Below are 23,558 nucleotides of genomic sequence, written 5' to 3' on the forward strand. Positions count from 1 at the left end.
AAAGTGTTCTCGACGCTTCATAATTTTATCATTAAAACTACTGATGGCACATGGACCTGTTTGGCAATGTCTCATTCTTTTCTGGACTTGATTGTAAAAAAAAAGCAGTCTATGGGACAGTCACAAGCCTCTCAGTTATCATCAAAACTTGGTGGTTTATGCTGCGTTTACACCAACCGTGGTAGAGGCGTGAAGCGCGAGTGATTTCAATGTTAAGTCAATGTGAAGACGCGTTGACGCGCGTCTGGAGATCCCGTGGCGCGGAAGAGGCGTTTGGCGCGGAATGGTGCTTTTTGCGGTTCACACGAATTTGCGTCTGACGCCCGAGTTGAAACATTTGAACTTTGCTGGAATTTCGCGCCGCGTTAACCAATCAGGAGCCTGCTTGCTGCTGTGGTGGCAGCCCCGCCCGGAGTCACTCACTCAACCAACGCTCGATATTTTCCGTAACCAGTCACCCGGAGCTGTACGACACAAGTTCTTATTTCTGTAGAGGAGACAGGAATATAAAGGACCTCGCTTGAAGTGTCAGTGAGGACTTTGGGCAACCTGGTGAGTTGTAATACACGCTTCACTTTTGAGTCAAGTGACGTTTATTGACCTGCGCCGTTTATTTCCCCCTTATAAGGTTACCAAATACAAACTGGTAACTCTCTTGATAAATGCACAATCAACATAAGTCATCTTGCAAACAGACAACCGCATAGCACTTGCCCCTCCCACAAGAAGCAGATTTTGCTTCTGGCGTCTAGTCCGCTCTACACGCGCGAATGCATTCAAACTGTTCAAGCGGCAAACTAGGCGCGATTTTTCGTTGCATAACTCGGCTCCCGGGGCATCATGGAAGTAGTAGGTCATCCGGGTACTTTTCGCCTACTGTTTTTGGAATACTATGTATTTTGACATACTATTCCCCTTGCCTACTGCTTTTCGCCTACTATATAGTATGGAAGTAGGCGGTTTTGGATGCAGCACCAGTGTTTCCCAACCAGGGGGCCGGGGCCCACAGGGGGGCCTCAGCCGATTTCCAAGGGGGCCTCAAGATGACTAAAACAATGTAATTAAAAATTACACAAAACAAGCATTAAAATAAGATGTTTCTTATTTCTTTGGCGAATCTGTCTAGTCATTCCAAACTCTAGTTAATTTTATTTGGGAAAAATGAGTGAGTGGGGGGCCTTCAAATGTTGTGGGCAACTAAGGGGCCTTTAAGTGAAAAAGGTTGGGAACCACCTATCTAACCCCCCACCACCAAACTAGTGTTCCCCCAGTGAATTTCTGCCATTTCCAGCCCATACTGTTACACTGAAATACTATTGTGGGAAAATGTCATTTAGGTGGAAACAATATTATTGCACTACAGGAAGTCGCATGATGGTGACTTGACAGATCTTTTGAGGTGTGAAGCAGCGCTCGTGAGAGTCACGCGTGGTTATGTTTATTCTGAAAAAAACTGTGACCGCGACAGATGAGAAAACATCTGCACTAACTGACTAGTCTTTCCTGACAAGAAAACATCACAATGGTGCGAAATACGTGCACATTCACAGCCCCCCTGATTACCATATGAATACCAATGCTCGAAAGTTTAAAAGTGAATTAAATTTCAGAATAAATAAATAAACAAATAACCCACGTGCAGAGAGACACACAACATCTACAAATTAAAATGGCTTTTCATGCTTACGTTCTCTGTGTCTCTTTCGTTGACAGTAGGTAACGGGGTTCTGGTTGACATTTTAATGTGTCTTTATCTCCAAAGTGGATCTTGCGGTCCAAGTCCTCTCAGTTCGCAGGGTGGACAGCTGCCGTGCACAAGCTGATGAAGATCATGGACCAACATCAACAGCGATGCCAAATTCCAGCACAGACCTCCAGAATAATGCAATCATTTATCCAGACGCGTAACGGCACAACAGGTCACCCGCGGCACGAGGGGAGCAACTTTCCACAAAGATCTGGCAACCAACAGGTCATAACCTATTTAGCCAACTGGATTGTTTTGGAGAAGAAAAACAAAACTTTAAAAAGTGCCAATTGTGAAACTCCAGCACAGTTAACAGGCCCTTCGGAAACTGCACACAGTCTTCAAACAAGGAAAAGGGGAGGGGGACCGCGTAAAACCGGCTCTGCGTCTTGACGCGCGTTTTAAAAATCTTCAACCGCAAGTCATGTATTCAAGTCCCACATGAACTCCAGTCGATCTCTTCTTGATCACTACAGGCTGTTTAAATCGCTCTCATCCCGAACTGTGGGCTTTGCCAGCCCAGATATAGATGAGTCCAAGATGGCTGCGTGCTGCTGGCTGATGCTGCCAAGCCAAACCCAGCGCACCGAGCGCAGCGCAGCCCAGCCGGAGGAAGTGAGGACAGAGGCGGCTGAAAAAGCTCATTGGACGGCGCGGCGCTGTTTGTTGTTGCTGGGGTACTAAGGAGAAAGATGGACCTGCCTGTCGCACGGAACCAGGCAAAATAACTCAATGGTACCCAAATGCTTCATGGTCAGATCGCCCACCCCGATGACGTGGGAATGTGGATTAATTCATTTCGCACGCGCTGTGTTTTGTTAATAGGATACACTTGAAAAAAGTAGGTTTACAAAGGCTGTGTAGTATCTTTCTGTTGCAGACTGGTGTAAAAAATTCTTATAATAAAAGCATTTAAAAAACTTCTTCAAAGACCCGATTTTGACCGAAAGGTTATTTGTCCGAAACGTTCTTAGTTATTTATTTTATGGAAGAACTCGCCTTTTATATTTAATCCTGTTTAACCATAATATAATTTATTTTAAACATTTTGAAAATATGCTTCTTGTGTTTTGCCATCGTTTACTGCTATTTCTACTATGATTTTTTATTTATAATATATATGATACTATATTATATGAGATAAATCATTGCCTATGTCTGTCTATTGTCTAAATTATGATAAAAATTTTCAAGTGTTTTTTTTTTGAGCTGATAAAGGATTGATAAACATCTCATCTTTATTTTAAACCAACATTCATGAAGCCAAGTATAATAGAATAGAAAAATAAAATAATGATTCAAATTAAATGGCTCTTGTGCTGCATAGCAGCTAACACACACATCCACATTGCTTATATTTAGCTTATAGATGTATATTATATAAAAATATGTGTATTCAGTTTAAACATAATCAAACACTAAGAAGTGAATTCCTTTTTAGTTGTTTATTTACCTTATTTGCTTGTTTTATATTATTTTTAACAATTATAAGTCATACTGATGCCCCCTAGTGGTTGAGAACAGCTAAAACATTATGTGTGCTCATCTCAATCACTTTAAATAGAAAATCAATTTCAATTTATTTGTATTACCTGGCTAAAAAAGACAAACACCTTTGTTTTTAAGTTTATATTATTGCAGATTTTACAGTGCATTTTATATTCACTGATATGATCTTAAAACAGGTACATTATATAAACGTCCTTTCAGAGCCGGCCCTAGACCTTCGGGGGCCCTAAGCACAATTTGGTCGGGGGCCCATTTGACCGAAGTAAGGCCTAAAGAAAAGAAATGACTACCTTATAGCTATACTGTACATATTATATCTACTATGTTATTTTTTATTTTGTCTTTTAAATTATGTTTTTTAATTATTTTATGTATACTGTATGTTAATGATCTTTTTTACGCTGCTGGTCCTGAGTACGTTGTTATGTGGCAACATGTAGCCTACAAAAAAAGACCTTGGGGTGGTCCCGGACAGGGATTATCTTAAGCCAGGACTCGGCCTTAGTTTAATTAGAAAACATAACCAATTTTTACAAACATGCCTTACTAAAAACATTATTTGTGTGCATTTTGAGGCAAAACAAAGGGCACTGGTGTATTTTAAGATATGTCAGTGCAAGGTTTTTTCAATTTGGACAGCTCTTAGCCTACTTTTATTTTAGTCTAGGTCTAGTTTAATTCCTGTCAGGGAAACTGCCCCCTTAAGATCTTGATTTGAGTTCCATGTTTGATGTCTAACAGGAAAAATATAATACCACTGACTGAACTGAATAGCAGTGCAGTGCAACGAACACACCCTGATGAACTTGCTGAATAAAAAGACTGATAAAGTTATATTCACTGACCATCAAAGAAACATCTTTAATTGACACCAGAGTTTAAGAGGCACAAACAACAGCCTACATATAATTTGAATGAAATAGAGTAAATAGAATAACATTTAAATAAAATATTATATAAAATAATAAATAGAACACTTAAATGTTTACATTTTTCAAATAAACAACATTAACCATAATATCTAAAACACCACAAACAAGATTAAAAGTTGCTAACATTCGATATAACAACCGCCTAACTATATATTATCTCTTACGTAAATAGCATAACAAAAGTTAATAGGCTTGTTTGATATGAGCTAAATCTGCGCATTACCGATCACCGGTGATCAGCGCGAGATGCGTTTTTCAACTTGTTCTTGACTTATGACATTCATATTTTTTTATTAATTCCTTTAAACTTTTGTATTGGTGTTGGATTAGTTGTACTGTGAGCTGTTTATATTTTACACAAAAACGAATTTAGACTTAGATTACATCCCAACATTTACTAAGTAGCCTTACAGTAATGAACAGTTCACCTTTGTTGATTCTCCTTATAAACATCTTAATGTAAATGCATTTGTTGGTATTTCAGTTGCATCTATTTAATCCGCGATAAAATACGCGAACGCGATCTCTTCCATTGCTGATGTTTGCAGTCCACAACAAAGCGAGATTCATGAAGCGTCCGGCTTGCCTACAGTTTTTTCACTCCTCACCTTACTGCAGCCGTCTGCGCTCGTCTAAATTCCAGGCAAGGCAAGCTGCATCTTAAACAAGCGTCTGACAGACAATGATCAGGTGATGAGTGACATCATAGGGTCAGTCAGGGTCAAGATTAGCGGGGAACTCGCCATAATAAAGAACTAAACAAAAACAACTGTGCTTATTATGATGCCCGATAAAGAGCGCTGTAGATCCATTTCTTTTTATTTATTTTATGTTACTTTTGATGTATAATTTTTTTTCAACCACTAGCTGGCAGTGACTCTATGGGGCCCTCTGCTGGCCACGGGGCCCTTTGCAATCGCAAGGGCTGTTTAGTGGCTGGGCCGGCTCTGCGTCCTTTCACAGTGAGCTGAATTGGCAAATGTAAACCTTTTTAATACAATTAAGACTTATATTTAATACGAATTTAAACTTAAGACCTACAGTACCACAACTGCTGTTGTAGGTAATCTTAATATTATTTATGATGGCTTACTGCCCCTTAGTGGCCATGATAGGGCGTTTCACTATAAAGGGTGCGATTAAAGACTTAATCAGTCTTATTAAGAAATAAAGGTGATCTTACAGTTTATAAATAATGGTTTCGTTTTCAAATGTGCAGATGAAATTTGATTTACTTTAGTAAAAAAAGAAAATCCAGAAAACCTATAATAAATATTAAATATACTGTAAACACAGCTGTAGCTATGTCAAAACAGGTAGGACTGGGTTTGCTATTAAACATAATAACAGAGTATGTATGATAAATACAACTGTGCTTTAATATAAACCTACAGTATTTTCCTGAACTATTAGCTGAGAAATGACTCAAATCAATAACTTTCCTGTCAGACATTATGCTGATGCCTAGTAAGCTATGCCTAATGTGTGCTGACTAAAAAAAGTGAAATAATCCCCACTGGGACCATTATTTATTTTTACCTTTAGTGAAAGTACTTTGTTTATATACTCATAATACTGTACACTATGGCACATTTCAAGTCTTCATATTTTAAAGAGAAAGAAAAGGTAGGCGACACCCGCTTTTGGAGAGTGTGGTGATTCACTGGAAAAAAATTAAATATGTTATTTCTTCACTCAAATACCTAGAAATTTCTGGGGAAAAACTGCATAAGCTGGTGAGCTGGTTTAAGCTGGTGTAGCAAGCTGGTCTAGCTGTTTTGGTCACTTTTTCAGGTGGTCTAGCTGGATATAGCTGGTCAGGCTGGAAGACCAGCTGACCCACCAGCTTTGCCAAGCTAGGACGACCAGCTTAAATAAACCAGCTACTGCCACGTTAAACCAACTAAAACCACCTTATGCTGGATTTTTCAGTATAGGGGAGGAATAATAATAATAATAATGGGCAAATTAAATAAATATCTATAATAACAGCACAGAGATAGATGATATTGTCGTAGATAAATGATCAGGCTGTATTTGTTAAAGCATAATTAACTAACATTAACAGCTATTCTTGATGGGAGGTTAGGTTAGCATGTGATTATGAAATATGAATATTTTTGTTGCTTTCAAAGTGTTATGCAAATATAATAAAGATTAAATAAATCTTAACGCGCAATCCTTATTAATTTTTATTGGGTATTATAGGGTAAGGATACGGAGAACAATAATTGTCCAGCTTACTTTTTATAAACCGTTTTATGACAGTCATCGAGCAAAGTTCATTTATAAGTGATCTGTCATCTCCTGGAGCAACAGGCGTGGACCGAGGCGCTCGACTCTCCAACCTCATCTCCAACTTCTCCACAGTCCTACGGGAGCTTTAATCATGGCCACAAACGACCAAGAAAAAACAAACGAAAACACAGATAAACACCTATATGAGACTCCATATGACGCCGTAGCGCCCGACCCACAGCCGATATATGAGAATCAAACTGCGATAGAGGAGTGCGCCGCGCAATCGACCTCTCCAGAATACATGGATACGAGAGAAGACACTCAAGAAAAAGAAAGACAACCTTCACCATCCGATGAACAAGATGAGAAAGTTGAAGAGCACATGGATGAGAAAGTTGAAGAGCACACAGATGAGGTAGAGGCTTCTTTATTCAATGGGGATGAAAACGAGTCCAGGCGGTTATTTTCTTCAGAGGACACTTGTGACCCATACGAAGACAAACCTTCATTGGTCACAGATGATCTTCTAATGGCATACAGTCTCCAGGAGGAGGACGTATCTTCAGAACCTGAGGAGATAGTTGACTACAGCCTGAAAACCATTGAGGACAACCCTGTGGAGGAGGAGGCCACGACAGTCTCAGACCCTAACCAGCCAGAGGTTGCGCTTTATGTCAAGGTAACTATTGTGGATATATTTGAGATTTATCTGGATTATTTTTTATTATTAAAGAAAGCAGTAAGTTTGGAGTCTGAAGGTCAGTTGGGTGTGTTTGTTGATAGCCCTTTTATTTCTGCCTACCTTTGGCCTGATCGGAGACATCAATCTAAAGATGAATCTGATCTGTTCACTTCTTAAAGGGATAGTTCACCCCAAAATGAAAAATCTGTCATTTAATTGTTCTTAACTTGTATGAGTTTCTTTATTCTGTTGAACACAAAGAAAGATAGTAAAGTTACAATTACATACATAGACTTCCAGTATTTGATTTTCCTAGTATGGAAGTCAATGTGTATTAGAATTAAGAGAGTGGTAAAGGTTTCAGTCCTGTCAGTGTAGCAGGTTAATGATTTCATGTGCTTACAATAAATGCATTCAATGTTAAGAAAAATTGACTAACATTAACAAAAAGACATCCGCTGACTCATTCAGCTTACAGTTTCATTTGTTCATTAACTTCATTAGGGTTTCTGAAGGTATGTTTGTTTACAGTGTCAGTATGTAGATATCCTGAACTAACTTCAGCTGTGAGAGTGAAATCTTCATTCACTTGCTTAGAGATTCGCTGACAGGAAAGTTTAAACAAGGCTTGCATGGCAGCAGTTTAATCATTAACCGCTGGTCTGTATAGTCATAGTAACCAGAATGAACTCCAGGTCTGAGCAAATGAACCCATGGCTACTTTCTTTGCTTTCTGATAGGGGAACACTTCAGTTTATGTACAGCACTGGGTCAATCATCAGATTGAGCTACTGTGATTGTAGGGTTAAAGGTGCACTGTGTAACACCTTTAGACATCCTTAGGAGGATCTCTTGATATAAATGCAATGTTGGATGTGGTGTATTAAGATCTTACATAATGAACTGTATTGTTTTTATTACCTTATAAATGAGCTGTTTTTATCAACATACACTGCGGGTCCCCTTACATGGAAGTCGCCATTTTGCGCCGCCATGTTTCTATAGTAGTTCTCAATGGACAAACTGCACGTTTTGTCACTACGTTGTCTCAGATGATGATGCGTTTGTCCTCTGGGAGCTACCGTAGCTTCTCTATGCGTTTTGAAAGTGAGGGGTGAGGTATGAACTTAGCTGCTGGTTGCAATTCGCACTATCACCACCAGATGCCACTAAATCTACACACAGAACCTTTAAGCTTGATGGACATCAATGTTGTGTTTATGTTTATAGAGTTTTTGTTCAAGTTTTATTAGTGCATACAATCGCTCATTCGTTCTTATGCCTTTAAATTACAGGATTATTTTTGTAATTATATTCAATTTCCTGAACTCCTTTTTTAATCTCAAATTCCTTGTTTTCCGTTTTCATTTTTTCTGGATTTAAATAACATTTCAGTTACCAAAAAGAATATGTTATCAACTGAAAACATTAAACAAATACAATTTAACAACAATTTATTGAAAGTTTTTTTCCCAATCTTCTTTTTTTATTCTCAAAGTCCTTGTTTTCATTTTTCTGGATTGAAATTAAATTTCAGTAACAAAAAGAATATGTTATCAACTGAAAACATTAAACGAATACAATTTAACGGCAATTTATTGAAAGTTTTTTCCCAAACTCCCTTTTTTATTCTGAAATTCCTTGTTTTCCGTTTTCATTTTTCTGGATTGAAATTAAATTTCAGTAACCAAAAAGAATATGTTATCAACTGAAACATTAAACGAATACAATTTAACAACAATTTATTGAAAGTTTTTTTTCCCAAACTCCCTTTTTTATTCTCAAATTCCTTGTTTTCCGTTTTCATTTTTCTGGATTGAAATTAAATTTCAGTAACCAAAAAGAATATGTTATCAACTGAAACATTAAACGAATACAATTTAACAACAATTTATTGAAAGTTTTTTTTCCCAAACTCCCTTTTTTATTCTCAAATTCCTTGTTTTCCGTTTTCATTTTTCTGGATTGAAATTAAATTTCAGTAACCAAAAAGAATATGTTATCAACTGAAACATTAAACGAATACAATTTAACAACAATTTATTGAAAGTTTTTTTTCCCAAACTCCCTTTTTTATTCTCAAATTCCTTGTTTTCCGTTTTCATTTTTCTGGATTGAAATTAAATTTCAGTAACCAAAAAGAATATGTTATCAACTAAACGAATACAATTTAACAAAAATTTATTGAGAGTTTTTTTTCCCAAACTCCCTTTTTTATTTTCAAATTCCTTGTTTTCCGTTTAAATTTTTCTGGATTTAAATCAAATTTCAGGAACCAAAAAGAATATGTTATTATCGACTGAAAACATTAAACAAATACAATTTAACAACAATTTATTTAAAGGTTTTTTTCAAATTACATATAGGTCGATGTTTTGTATTATATATGTTTGGGTGCCACTGTAACCGCAATGTACTACAACAGTGCTACTTACAATCAACCAAACCAGACGTGAAACCACGTCAAAAAACTAACTGGGTTTTAAAAATGACTGTATCCAAAATTTGCCAAATTCCGTGACAATCCACGTTGTATAGTTAATTTAATTTTTTTATTCTTAGATTTCATGATTCCGTCCGTGTTTTCTACATCGCAGAAATCATAGGGCCCTACATACTGTAGATGTTTGTTGCAGTGAACCGATAAAAGTTTTGTTCTTATGAAACTCCCAAAGGATTTCAACAACTCTTCCAATTTTATGATCACACACATATAGCCATAAAGAAGCAGCAATAAAACACAGTAAAGCTTATCTAAACACAAACGTTTATAATCTCATACATTGCCAAGGTGGATTGAAGTTTACATGGTCACGACTTAAAGGAAAACACCACAATTTTTTAATATTTTACTATGTTCTTATCTCAACTTAGATAAATTAATACATACCTATCTTTGTTCAATGCGTGCACAATCTTTGTACAGCGCGTTGTGAATGTGTTAGCATTTAGCCTAGCCCCATTCATTCCTTAGGATCCAAACAGAGATGAATTTAGAAGCCACCAAACACTTCCATGTTTTCCCTATTTAATGACTGAAACATGAGTAGTTACACGAGTAAGTATGGTGGCACAAAATAAAACGTGGCGATTTTTTAAGCAATGAAAATGAAACTATATTGCATGACAGAAGAGCACTTGGTTTGCAGCACTTCGACCTCGGCGCGTAGTAACATCATCACTTCTGACTACTCCCCCTCTCGCTCAAACTTCCGTCAATATTACTGTGCCACATCCTCCATAGTTCTCATTTTTATCCGCTTAAAAAAATCACCACATCTTGGATGACATGGTGGCGAGAAAAATATCTGGATATTTTTATGAAAGTGAGGAATTCCTCCAAATGTTTTTAGTTAGCCTACGAATGATGTTTTATCAGTCAATATCTTATCTACTGTATATTAGTCACTGTTTCTCATATAAACTTATTTGATATCCAATCAGTTTATGTAGCACAGACATAAACACAGCTATTCAATGACTTTAATGAGGTTCAATGACTTTAAATTTAATTACAGTATAAATTTTTTTTTATCATTGTTACCTGTATTTGCATTATTGCCTACACATACTGAAGTATTCAAGGCAATACTAGTGTATGAAGCTGATACATGTGCCACACATTGTAGTGCTGGTTTACTTGTGAATGATTCACATATTCTCCGCATTCATAACTAGGATGGCGGCTAACTTGACAGGTCTATATCAGTAACATCCGAAAACTTTGGACGCAAGTTCTTACTATAAACCAAAGCCAGCTCATCAAATATTTAACAGGGAATCTTATTCTCCTGGGCTTTCTCATACTGATCAGATATAACCTGCCAGCCATTAAAAATGCATGCATTCCTCTACTTCAAGTTTCCGGACCATATAGTTACACATAAATGTTGCATGTTTCCATAGTTTTATGGCTGACCGTGTTTGTGCAGGTTGAATATATTGAGTCATATACAGTATATTTAACCTAAAGTCCTACCAAAGGTCATAGTCACAGTTCTGTCGTATTCTCATCTGTCACTCAGACTCATCCGAGCTATGTGTGGTGGGCGGGGCAAACGCAAACCCCGCCCCCAACTAAAGCCTCACACCTATTCCCTCTCTTTACATCACCCCGGTTTGGGCTAAAACTAGATTCACCTGTCATCTGAGCCAGAGCTGATATCACGACAGCAGGTGCCATCGACTGTCTACAGTATACAAAAAAAACGCAGACAGAATTTTAAAGAGGTACCGCTGGTTCCTGTTTGGAGGATGTAGGTCAGAGTTCAACCAGAATTACCTGAATCCCAAAATCAGATTTTTTTTTACAATGGGGGACGTCAAGGAATCTGAAATAGAGTTGTTTGTTAAGGTAAGGAGAAAAAGTGTGAAGAAAAAAGCTTTAGCTCATACGATGTATTCATAAAGTTAGTGTAACTAAATAGGACACTAGCCAAGTTGACTTGTTTGTGGATTGTATAGCTAATATTTATGCTAGATTAATGTTAAAATATATTCTCAGTTGATCTGAATCAAAGTGAGTTTTTATATCATTTACTTTGTTTTGACCCTAGCAGATCCGTCTCAATGCACAACAGTAATGTAGATGTGGGCAGCTGTCATGCAATGTGTTTGCATTAGACACAATGATGATGTTATGCTTGTGAAATGCTAGATGGTGGAAACATACACAGTGACAATGCGTTCCTTTATTATCCTTTATGCAGAAATCTAACATTTAGAAATGCCTATAAAAGTTATATACTGTAATACCATACACTGTATATTTATGGATTTTACAGATACTGTAAAAAAATGCCAAATACATGCTTGTACATATAGCAAACATGCATTTCAAAATACTACATAATTGGTAATTTATGACTTTACTTACTATCCTAATGATTTTTGGCATAAAAATCAATCATTTTAATCCATACAAATTATTGTTGGCTATTGCTACAAAAATACCCGTGCGACTTATGACTGGTTTTGTGGTCTGAACTTCTACTGTATAACCATTATTGTTAGAGGATTTAAAAAAAAAATATTTAAATTTTTTAGATTATCATTATCAAAAATGAACATTACCGCAACATGATATTACATTAAATATATGCATTTACAAACTCATGTTTCGGTAATGAGAACTAAAAAGTTGTCTACGTACTAACAAACAAAATTTCAACTTTTATCTGGAGAGAAAAATTAAGAACTGCTTACCTGGTAGCCATCTTGAGTGTCACAGTCAATTATGTCCCTTCCAACAATTTTTATTTTTGAAAATGTTAGTCAATTGAGGGCTTAAACAATAATTGAAAATTGTTGCGGAGGATGAGAAAATTGGTCTTGGACACATTTATATTCCTTATTATTGTCTCTACATTTATCAATGATCACCAAATACCACATGTTTCTTTACTGTTAATGTTTATAGTATAACATGCACTGAAGCTTTTAATTTTTTAGATTTTTTAAATTATAATAATTTCCATGTCAAAGTACCCAAATCCAGTCATGGACACGTTGCGGTAATGATTTTTTCCCCATTAAATGTGGAAAAAACAACAAAATTGGTTTGTATGATGTCATTTAAAATCATGTGCAAAATAGTACACTGAGAGATGTTTGTAACTGTATGCTTCTTATTTCTTTTTTATCAAAATGTTTCATGACACCTCATAAGTCTAATTTTGCAAGAATCACACCGTAAAGAGCCATATGTCAGATTTTGACATTTATTTTTGTATGTGACTTGATTAAAGTAGAGCAGTCATCACATGTACTAATGTCACACCCCAGCCTGTTTACAGTCCTGAACCGTTGCCCATCAGAGCAGTCAGTCCCATAGTAAACCATCCTATTGTCGTGCACTTTCTAGATAGTTAGTGCCCATTGTTCTGCTTCCAGCTGTATTTCTGTGTTGACTTTACCAGAATGAACGGATGATTGATAAGAGGAAGAGCTCTGTCCTTTGTGCTTCATCTAACTGTGTTATGATGCCTTTCAAATCCTCATTATATCTGTTGACAGTTTTATAATGTATGGGAGAAAACATTTATATAGAAAAGATGCTCTTGGTTATATGTATTTGTAATTTCCCCTATTGTACACACCATCTGAAATCCAGCATTGTGATTGTGACCGGTGATGTCTTCAATAACAACTAAAATCGTATTAAAGGTGCAGTGTGTAATTTTTAGAAGCATCTCTTGACATAAATGAAAAATATTATACAAAACTATATGATCAGGGGTGTATAAAGACCTTTCATAATGCACTGTTATGTTATTATTATCTTAGAATGAGATGTTTTTATCTACATACACAGAGGGTCCCCTTACATGGAATTCACCATTTTGTGCCTCCATGTTTCTACAGAAGCCCTTAAGGGACAAACTTTTTTACTAAATTGTCTCTGATGATGACATGTTTGTCCGGTGGCGTTTTAAATGCAAGGGTTGAGCATTGGACTGAGCCGTTGGTTGCAATGCGCAACCTCACCACTAGATGCCGCAAAAATTTACACACTGCACCTTTAATGTCTCTTTGTTTTGAACTTCAGTCAGATTAAATATAGAGACTGAATGAATTCTGTAGATCAGAGGTCTTCAACCTTTTTATGAGAAAGCGCTACCACAATAGATAAAACAATCTGGAGGGCTACTTTTTTGATATAGTCTCCTCAAAACGTTTGGGTTAACTTGTTTATTTTATTTTATTTTACTTGTTGAAATGTTTAAAATGTTAACATAAAAGAAGCCAAGCTAATGTAAAAATATGTAATAACTAAATCTCAAAATTTTTGCTATTAAAAGAATGTGCTTTGGCGGGCAACTTGGCGGGCACCATGTTGGGGATCACTGCTCTATTTTATTTCATGCAGAAAGAAAATAAATTTATGTGGGCACATATTAGGGTACAGACATCACAATGCTACACTCTCAGATAAGAGGTACATGAAGGTACGAAAGTTGTCACTGGTACGTATATATTGGTACGTCAAAGGTACACATTAGCCGTGTTTGCACTAGCGGGCCACAAGTGGGCGTGCCTGTGTCTGCCAGGGCATGCCAGGCTTTTCTAGCCCGCCGAATACCTTGGCACAGGCCTTTCATGGCTAGAGGAGTGGTAATGGTCAAAGGCGGAGTTTATCTGAGTCTCTCTGGCAAGATGCACGTTTCACCTTTATCTGTCTGTATTACCTTTATCTGTCACCTTTAGCAGTCGGGTTAAAAAAATTGCCACTGGTTTGGGTCGGTTTGCTACCCTCTCAGAAAAACAAAAAAGCTGCCCCTGGGGCCGCACTACCCTTTAAATATGCCCTAATAAGTGTCATTTAGATACAAATGTATACATTTGATACCAGTATGTACCTTTGAGGTACTAATATGCACTCTTTTTAGGTACAAAAGTGTGCTTTTTGAAAGAGTACCGCCCCAGTGACAGCTTTTGTACCTTTGTATCTGAGAGTGTATAAGCTTGTTATTATGTACAAGTTAAATACCTATGGTTATAATATGTTATATTAGTATATAATTTGTGTGACTATAGTCTATGTTTGTCCACGTGAGGATACACAAAGCAATATTTATTGTTTAGAGGAGTATGCTATTGTAAAAAGCTTATTATCTTAAGGAACCTACAGTAAGAGAAACAATGGAAACAACTGATACATAAATAAAAGATAAGTAAGAACTTAAAGTGCCCGATCTACACAATGCAATATAATGTATTGACCTCCCCATGTATTCGGCATGCATTCAGCATTGCGGTTAATGAATGCAATGTGCATAATTCATATTGCTCTGGGTATTGTGTGGCAGTGTAAGCTATAGCTGCTCTTAGGACACCTGATCTCCTCTACTGCAGAGATGTGCAGTGTTAGCGTTATCAATGTGATTCAGTTCAGCGTGACTTAAAGATACTGAGTCATTCAAGAAATGAGTCCTGTTACTATCACAAATGAGACTTGCCACTATCAATAATGAGGAATTTAATAGAATAGACTGATGTTTATCATCCAACAGGGTTATTTGTATATTGTAGTACACTGTCAGAAAATAATATCCTGGGCAGTGCACTTATACAAAGTACAAATATGTATACATTTGGTACATACCTTTGAGATACTAATATGCACTGAATATGCAATAAATACATATTGGTACTAAAATGAGTTCTTTAGGTGCAAAGGTGTGCTTTTAAAGTGTACCGCGCCAGTAATTCTGAGATCAATGCCCTCTAGGGGAACTAAGGTGGTACTGCAAGGGATGCACTAGATTAGATTCAGAGTTCCTCTATTGTCATTTCTGCAATACAGTAGGGACAAAAGTACGGAAGAGGATTAGGGCCACTGGTGAAAAAAATATTTGAATTCTGACTTTATTCTCAGAATTCTGACTTTAATCTCAGAATTCTGACTTTAAACTCAGAATTCTGACTTTAATCTCAGAATTCTGACTTTAATCTCAGAATTCTGAGAATAAAGTCAGAATTCTGAGAATAAAGTCAGAATTCTGAGAATAAAGTCAGAATTCAAATTTTGAGTTTAAAGTCAGAATTCTGAGAATAAAGTCAGAATTCAAATTTTGAGTTTAAAGTCAGAATTCTGAGAATAAAGTCAGAATTCTGAGAATAAAGTCAGAATTCAAATTTTGAGTTTAAAGTCAGAATTCTGAGAATAAAGTCAGAATTCTGAGAATAAAGTCAGAATTCAAATTTTGAGTTTAAAGTCAGAATTCTGAGAATAAAGTCAGAATTCAAATTTTGAGTTTAAAGTCAGAATTCTGAGAATAAAGTCAGAATTCTGAGAATAAAGTCAGAATTCAAATTTTGAGTTTAAAGTCAGAATTCTGAGAATAAAGTCAGAATTCAAAAAAAATTTTCACCAGTGGCCCTAATCCTCTTCCGTACAAAAGGCTTCGGCTCTATCATTTAAACATTTTACACAACCAAAAAAACATTTCTGCTACAAATGACCACTTAAAGTTTGTTTGTGGGACCTACCGTTATTGTACAATTACACCGAAAGTGACAGGAGTGCAAACGTTACAACTTATCCCATAGGTGGGGTTCATTGTAACAAACAGAGGGTTTTTTGTAACACCTGCTAGACAATTTGGTTTAAACACAAATAATTCAATAAAATTCTGTCTGTATATTGTTTATATATCTGCCTATAATAGATAGATATCCACACATTCATCCATCTATGATCCTTCATCTAACCATCCTTGTATTATACATTAATGCAAATAAATAGATTTGTTTGAAAGGGCTGCACAACTAAGACAAAAATAATCGTAATTGTGAGTTATTGTATTAACAGTTATCATTTTGATTCATAGTATTTAAATTGTTTTCATTTCATTATCATTGTATACTGGAGGCTTTATTGTAACACTGTGTAAAAAAATATTTCAAACCCAGCTATCAGTTACTAGGAGTTGCAGACTATGTAATGTTTTTGGTAACAAGACAGTAATTAAAATAATATAAAGTTAGATTTGGTGACATATACAACCAATTCAGAAATCGAAAATAAAAAAACATTAGATGAAGAAATGTACTTCCATTCCTCTTTGTTTAACATCTTAACCAAAACACATCAAAACTTTGCACAAATTCACAGGAGATCATCTTCAGTGTTTACAACAGTTAAAAATATAAGTGAAAAAAAAACTATCTGCAACCAAAGCTAAAGAAATTTTTTTGCAAAACATTGCATTGTCTCTCCCACGAGAAATGTAACGTAAAATGTAATATGAGATCAACAATGAAATTGATATTTTCAATGCTGAAGGCCTTATTTTACCCTCATAATTTATTTTAGTGAAACCAAAAAAGCAGCAGGGGGCGCTGTGACACTTTCTAATACAGTCTTATCTTTTTAAGCACAAAGTATACGGAGTGTACATGAGAGATAATGATGATGTGTTTTTGTTTGTAGGCTGGTTGTGATGGAGAGAGCATTGGGAACTGTCCTTTCTCTCAGCGTATCTTCATGATCCTTTGGCTCAAAGGTGTGGTCTTCAATGTCACCACGGTTGACCTGAAGAGGTGGGGATTTATAATCATAAGAGTTTGGAATTACAAAAAAAATATTATTATGTCAATAACTACAGCCATGCATTCATGATATTAAATAAGATTGATGTTTGATATGGATAACCCTTAAAAAATATACATCTTACCAGATCTCAGTCTTCTGCGTTATTATTATTGTTTAAAAGGGACATTTCACACAAATTTTTTAAGATCCCCAGAGTGCGTATGTGAAGTTTTAGCTCAAAATATCCCACATATAATTTATTATAGCATGTTAAAATTGCCACTTTATAGGTGTGAGGAAAAATGTGCAGTTTTTGGGTGTGTCCTGGTAAATGCAAATGAGCTGATCTCTGCACTAAATGGCAGTGCTGTGGTTGGATAGTGCAGATTAAGGGGCCCCTTCTGACATCACAAGGGGAGCCAAATTTCAAATACTTATTTTTTCACATGCTTGCAGAGAATGGTTAACCAAAACTAAGTTACTGGGTTGATCTTTTTCGCATTTTCATGATATGTCCCCTTTAAATATTGTAAGCCAACTTGCCTGTGTAACCTTGAAGTAGAAAAATACAATTTCAAACTGAATCCATTGCGGAATGGAAAGAAAAAATAAGTTTACGAATTAATTCCATTACATTTCCTCTTTAATACAGTGATTGAGTTATAAAATTAAGAAATGTATATATATTATTTCATATTTATTCAGGAAACCAGCCGATTTGCATAATCTGGCCCCAGGCACACATCCGCCATTCCTGACCTACAACGGTGAGGTGAAGACAGACATTAACAAGATCGAAGAGTTCCTGGAGGAGGTTTTGGCTCCGCCGAAGTAAGTTCATTTCATTTTCATAAATACACTTGAGAGGAATCACGACAGTACTCCAGTTCTACACGTCCAGTTTTTTAAAGAATATCTTATTAAACATCACATTAAATTATTATGAATTGTACGCAATATATTGACATGTTGTTGTTTTTTGTACTTGTGCCTAAGGTACCCCAAACTTGCAGCCAGACACAGGGAGTCAAACACAGCTGGGAATGACATATTTGCAAAGTTCTCGGCTTTCATAAAAAATACAAAGCCAGATGCCAATATAGGTATGCATGTCAAAGTGGATCATACTGATGGAATGAATGAATGGATATACTGTTTTTTTGTGCTCTGTATACTAAAGCTGGGCAAGGTTGGACACTGTTAGCTCTATACTGAATAATGCAGGAAACAAGCTTAATATCACAGCATCGAGTTTGGACGTCTAGTCGAGCTGTTCTGACCAGCGCTCATTTCAATATTTACTTTCTAGTATGGATGCGTAAATATAAAGATTCTGAAAATAATACTTTGAGTTATTCATATGTCTTACATTATATTGCATTAAATTTGTTTTAAATGCATGCTTTTGGGATAATCAGGTACAAGAAGAACGATATTTTAATGCATTTTACAAAATTAAGGGGTGCTTTTACCCATGCATTCATTGGTAAATATTGTCCAGAATCAACCTATGCTGGGGTGTTCAGACTTAAAAAGAAAAAACTGCAATATTGGCTGACGTCTCTAGTTCTCAACAAGTGGAAAAAATAAACTCTGTTATGTGATTTCAATATTGGCCGCAATACAATATTAAAAAAAACATTCATATTGGCCGATAGCGATATAATGCACATCAGTAGTTTTCAATATGTTTGGCTGTTAAAAGCGTCTGATGTTTTGTTAGCTCTGGAGAAGGCTCTGACAAAGGCCCTGAAGAAGCTGGATGAATATCTGAACAGTCCTCTGCCTGATGAGATCGATGCCGACAGCACAGAAGAAGAGGAGCAAAGCTCCAGCCGCAGGTTCCTGGATGGCAACGAACTCACGCTGGCAGATTGCAACCTGCTGCCGAAACTGCACATAGTGAAGGTGAGCTCAGACCGTTAGAGGACATTTACATTTATGCAACTGGCAGATGCTTTTATCCAAAGTGTCCTACAAGGTATACATTTGATCAGTATGTGTGTTTCAAGGGAATCGATCCTATGACTTTTTGTGCTGGTAACGCAATGTGCTACCTATTGAGCTACAATTCATCCTGGGGATGCAGCGATATTACATTTTCCCACTGATACCGATAGCCGATTATTCTGTCTGATATCTGCCGATACCAATAGTTTGGCGGTTATATTAAAGGTGCAGTGTGTAATTTTTAGAAGGATCTCTTGACAGAAATGCAAAATAATTTAAAAAACTATATTATCAGGGGTGTATAAAGACCTTTTTTATAATGAAACATTATGTTTTTATTACCTTAGAATGAGACGTTTTTATCTACATGGACATAGGGTCCCCTTACGTGGAAGTCGCCATTTTGTGCCACCATGTTTCTACAGAAGCCCTTAACAGACAACTTTTTGACAGGTTTTTCCGGTGGAGGCTACCGTAGCTTCTCTATGCGTTTCAAAAGCGAGGGGTGAGCAGTGGATTGAGCCGTTGGTTGCAATTCGCAACCTCACCACTAGATGCTGCTAAAATTTACACACTGCACCTTTAACTCACATTAACTAAATTCTTAAGATTACATTTTCTAAATGTTATTCATTCATATAATGACAATTAACATTGAACATTAAATTAGTGATGATTCTTTACATTTTCTATACACAAAGCTCAAATTCATTGCATTTTTCTGTTCTCTTTTGATTGACAGAATATATCAGCCATGACTATCGATAGCCAACATTGTGAAAAAGCTTTTATCGTCTAATACCGGCTATTGGCCGATATATCTCTACTTCAGCCCAGTACCTTAACAATTTTTTAACACTTTTGTCCTGAATCCATATTTAAAGAGCCAGAGATTTGGGTCAGCAACAAAAACGGTTTGGCAAGATGAGAGATTTTAAAATCTTAAAAAAAAAACTCATTTTAAAAGCATGCATCATGTTAATTTCAATGCACATAGTGTATTTCTGTTAATTTTATCCAATAAAAAATTACATTTGCACCATTTTTATGAAAGTTAAGAATGAATAGACCTGAAAATGTCAAATGTGTAACCGCCATTTGCGATGAAGAATGAGAAATATTAAATATTTTATCCACCTTGATGGCATGTAAACATAATTATCAAAAAAAATATATATTTATATATATATATATATATATATATATATATATATATATATATATATATATATATATATATATATATATATATATAATAATTTTGTTAGTTATTTCTAAATGTAAATTTTAATGTGTTTTTGTAATATTTGTCATGACATATGCTGAAAACAGCTCTGTGTCTTTGAGAAATTATGTAAAAATGTATGTAAAAAATCATATTACACTAAACTAGATGATTATTTTACCTTTTTTATGAATATATTTATATTTTCATTAAAAAAAATACTAGTTACACCAATTGACACAGACCGGTTACACCACATTGACATTTTTGCAATTATCCCCCAAATATTCTTTCAAAATGAAATAAAACCAGAAATTTTAGACTTGGTCCTCAAAAAAAAAAAAGAATGTATGCAAGTAATCTGCAAATTTATTTTGAAATTTTAACCCTTTTATACCGAGCCCCTAAGGTGAAATTGGAGTAAAAAATATAAAATTTAGTTTCATGTGCTCACGCGAAACCTTCATGTACAGATTTTTTAAAAAGTTTAGTTTTGCACGTGAAATTTTCGCGCGCTAGTTTCACGTGCGCATGCGAAACTAAACGTTATTTTATTTTTGCTCCATTTCCCTTAGGGGCTCCGTACTTTTACATTTTAATTGAACCATATGGACACAAAATTATAAACATCACGTCATTCTCCAAAGTTACTTGCATTGCAATATTAGCTATAAAAATTGTTTTCATTATTTGTGTGTTTCCTGGGACCCATGATCTTTTGCACTGCTCAATGTAATGCTCTACCGATTGAGGCCCAGCAGGTGTGGTGCATGGTCGGACACATTTTGCAATGTGGGGTTTATGCCGGAAAATTATTCAAAGTCAAATTAAGGAAATTTACATTTCTAAACGAGTCAAATTATTTCATTATTTTCATTGATGTGTTTGTGCCTTTGTATTTTGCAGGTCGTTGCCAAGAAATATCGGAACTACGACATCCCTAGCGATTTGACCGGTGTGTGGCGCTACTTGAACAGCGCGTACGCACAGGAGGAGTTCACCAACACGTGTGCGGCTGACAGTGAGATCGAATTGGCATATAAAGATGTGGCAAAGAGGCTGGCCAAATAAATAAACGAACAGCAAAACACAATCTGACCTCTGGTATGGTTAGCCGACAAGACTCTGTTTGCCATATAATTCAAAACGAATAAGTTATTACATCATTCATCCACGGCCCTGATCAGTCACTGGTGCTTTTATCTGGTATTGAAAGGCCACGTCGTAAGTCTTGATTGTCCAGTGACTTGGATGTGAATCTAAAATACCAATCTAGACTGTCAATATTTTCCCAAGTGTCTCGATTTAAAGAGGCGCACTTCATATTTTTCCCATTTGTTCCAAATATATATTCCTGTTTTATTCCCATTCTCCTATTATTACATCATTTGTGTAATTGTTTTTTATCAGTCATACATTGAACATGCTTAGCTTTGGTCTTCCCTTAAAATCTAGCTTTCGCTGCTCAGTCTGACAGTTTATTTGCGTTCAGTTGCATCTATTATTTTTTGTGTGTAATAAATGAAGAGATCAAATCTGAGCAGCAGGAACAAAAAAATAAAAGTCATTATTTACACCCTCCTGTCTTTTCAGACCAAGATAATTATTGTTTGGTTATCCTAAAGCCTGGGTCCAACCTGAGTTTGCATTAAAAAAAATGGCACATTGTGATTTCTACACCAGTGGTTCTCAAACTGGGGTCCGGGGCCCCCAGGGGGGCCGCGAGATGGTGCCAGGGGGGCCCCAGTTTTATGACATTTTATAAAATACATTAATTTATCATGAATTCTGTGTAATTGAACCTAAAAAAAAATAAGGCAGCACTACTTTGTATAATTTAATGTTTTGTTTAATTAAAATGTGAAGTTTTAGAACTGTTTTTTGTAAATTTTAATAATTATAAATTTTCTGTGGGGGGGCCGGGAAAGAATGCACCGTACACAAAGGGGGCCGCACGCTGAAAAAGTTTGAGAACCACTGTGCTACACATTTGGAAAATGCTAAGTAACACAGTGTTCTTTTGGGAATAAAACCCATATTAGTAACACAATTGAGTGCTAAACAAATGCTAATGTAACATCAACCACATCGATGTGCCACATACACAAGTGCTGTGTACGAAAACGCCTTCTTCCATCCTGTAGGCGAAAAGTACCCGGATGACCTTCTACTTCCGAATAGATTCAAATTCAAAAAGTTAAAATGCCGGAAATCTGTAAATCGGGCCACACTCTCACTATTTCTTTTACCAAGAAATGTAATTCTTGTTCTTGTGAAGTAAAGTATGATTGAGGTTGTTGTGATTACTTCATTTGACGTTAGGTCAAGAGACATTCAGGTCACATGACTAGGAAAACATGGCGGATACAGTATGTCCGAAATGTATACTGCACCCTGCACCTACACAAGTACATATATTTTTAAGTGTTGAATGACCCTGGTATGTATGGAGGACCACAAGAGTCATGCAAAATGTAATAAAGAAAGTTCAATTTTTAATAACTACCTGGACAATAAAAATAGCAATTAATAGATTTGTTTAAAAATTCATTAATTAATCTATAAATAAATAGACAAAGTTACAAAAAAAACATTATGTAAGATTTTATTAGGCAATAAAAAATGAGATTATAAAAATAACATAGAAATGAAATATTAATCCATTAATAAATAATTCAAATTAATATAACAATTTATAAAAACAACATAAAATACTCAATAAGTTCATCATTTTAAATTGCATTTATAAATTCTTAATTAAATAATGGAATTTCAAATTGTATTTCAAAAAGCGATTTAAAAAGAGAAATAAATAACTGGATTTATAAATTGAATTACAAATACAGGTTTAAATTAGGCATTTAAAAGGGCATTTCCGTTTGACTTTTCTGTTTTCATTTCCCCGTTGGTTCTCCTTATTCTTTTCGCTATTGGATTTGCTTTTCGTTTTAGCATCTCTATTTAGCTTTTCCGTGACTCTTTGGGTCCTCATCTGAGATCTATAAATCTGCGCATGACGTACAATCAGAGCCAATCAGCGAGCTTGTTACATCCTCCTGGCCATAGCTAATTTGCATTTCTCATTTGACCATTTGCAAGGACCCAAAGAGTCACGGAAAAGCTAAATAGAGAGGCTAAAACGAAAAGCAAATCCAATAGCGAAAAGAATAAGGAGAACCATCGGGAAAATGAAAACAGAAAAGTTAAACGGAAATGCCCTTTTAAATGCCTAATTT

The 23,558-nt window shown here is 35.7% G+C and overlaps 2 protein-coding genes across 6 annotated transcripts in view; one reads left to right on the forward strand and one right to left on the reverse strand.

The window, feature by feature from the left end:
- Positions 1-2,622, reverse strand: part of mark3b (MAP/microtubule affinity-regulating kinase 3b) — a 66,888-nt gene extending 64,266 nt beyond the window's left edge. For 2 of the 4 annotated variants that reach the window (XM_065256324.2, XM_065256323.2), the window contains exon 1: positions 1,688-2,618. In XM_065256324.2, coding sequence (XP_065112396.1) covers positions 1,688-1,738 — 51 coding nt within the window. In that variant the 5' untranslated portion in view covers positions 1,739-2,618. Of the gene's footprint in view, positions 1-1,687 lie in introns of all 4 variants that reach the window. The other 2 variants (XM_065256320.2, XM_065256322.2) reach the window with 2 other exon arrangements.
- Positions 2,623-6,483: 3,861 nt separating this feature from the next.
- Positions 6,484-21,903, forward strand: clic5b (chloride intracellular channel 5b). 2 transcript variants are annotated; one of them, XM_065256326.2, is made up of 6 exons: positions 6,484-7,108; positions 17,046-17,155; positions 17,853-17,978; positions 18,144-18,250; positions 18,871-19,055; positions 21,229-21,903. In XM_065256326.2, the coding sequence occupies exons 1-6, from the start codon at positions 6,578-6,580 to the stop codon at positions 21,391-21,393; spliced, it is 1,224 nt and encodes a 407-aa protein (XP_065112398.1). In that variant the 5' UTR covers positions 6,484-6,577; the 3' UTR covers positions 21,394-21,903. The 2 variants fall into 2 exon arrangements, with proteins under 2 accessions (XP_065112398.1, XP_065112399.1); XM_065256327.2 differs by lacking the exon at positions 6,484-7,108 and adding an exon at positions 11,280-11,465.
- The last annotated feature ends 1,655 nt before the right edge of the window (positions 21,904-23,558 follow it).

This window comes from Paramisgurnus dabryanus, chromosome 12 (genome assembly GCF_030506205.2).
Source record: "Paramisgurnus dabryanus chromosome 12, PD_genome_1.1, whole genome shotgun sequence".
NCBI classification, from domain to species: domain Eukaryota; kingdom Metazoa; phylum Chordata; class Actinopteri; order Cypriniformes; family Cobitidae; genus Paramisgurnus; species Paramisgurnus dabryanus.

Excerpts from the sequence above, each read along its gene's own strand:
- clic5b (XM_065256326.2), top strand. The coding sequence starts at position 6,578 with ATGGCCACAAACGACCAAGAAAAAACAAACGAAAACACAGATAAACAC. Across the intron at positions 7,109-17,045 it reads AGGTTGCGCTTTATGTCAAG|GCTGGTTGTGATGGAGAGAG; the intron begins GTAACTATTGTG and ends TTTTGTTTGTAG. Across the intron at positions 19,056-21,228 it reads CGAAACTGCACATAGTGAAG|GTCGTTGCCAAGAAATATCG; the intron begins GTGAGCTCAGAC and ends TGTATTTTGCAG.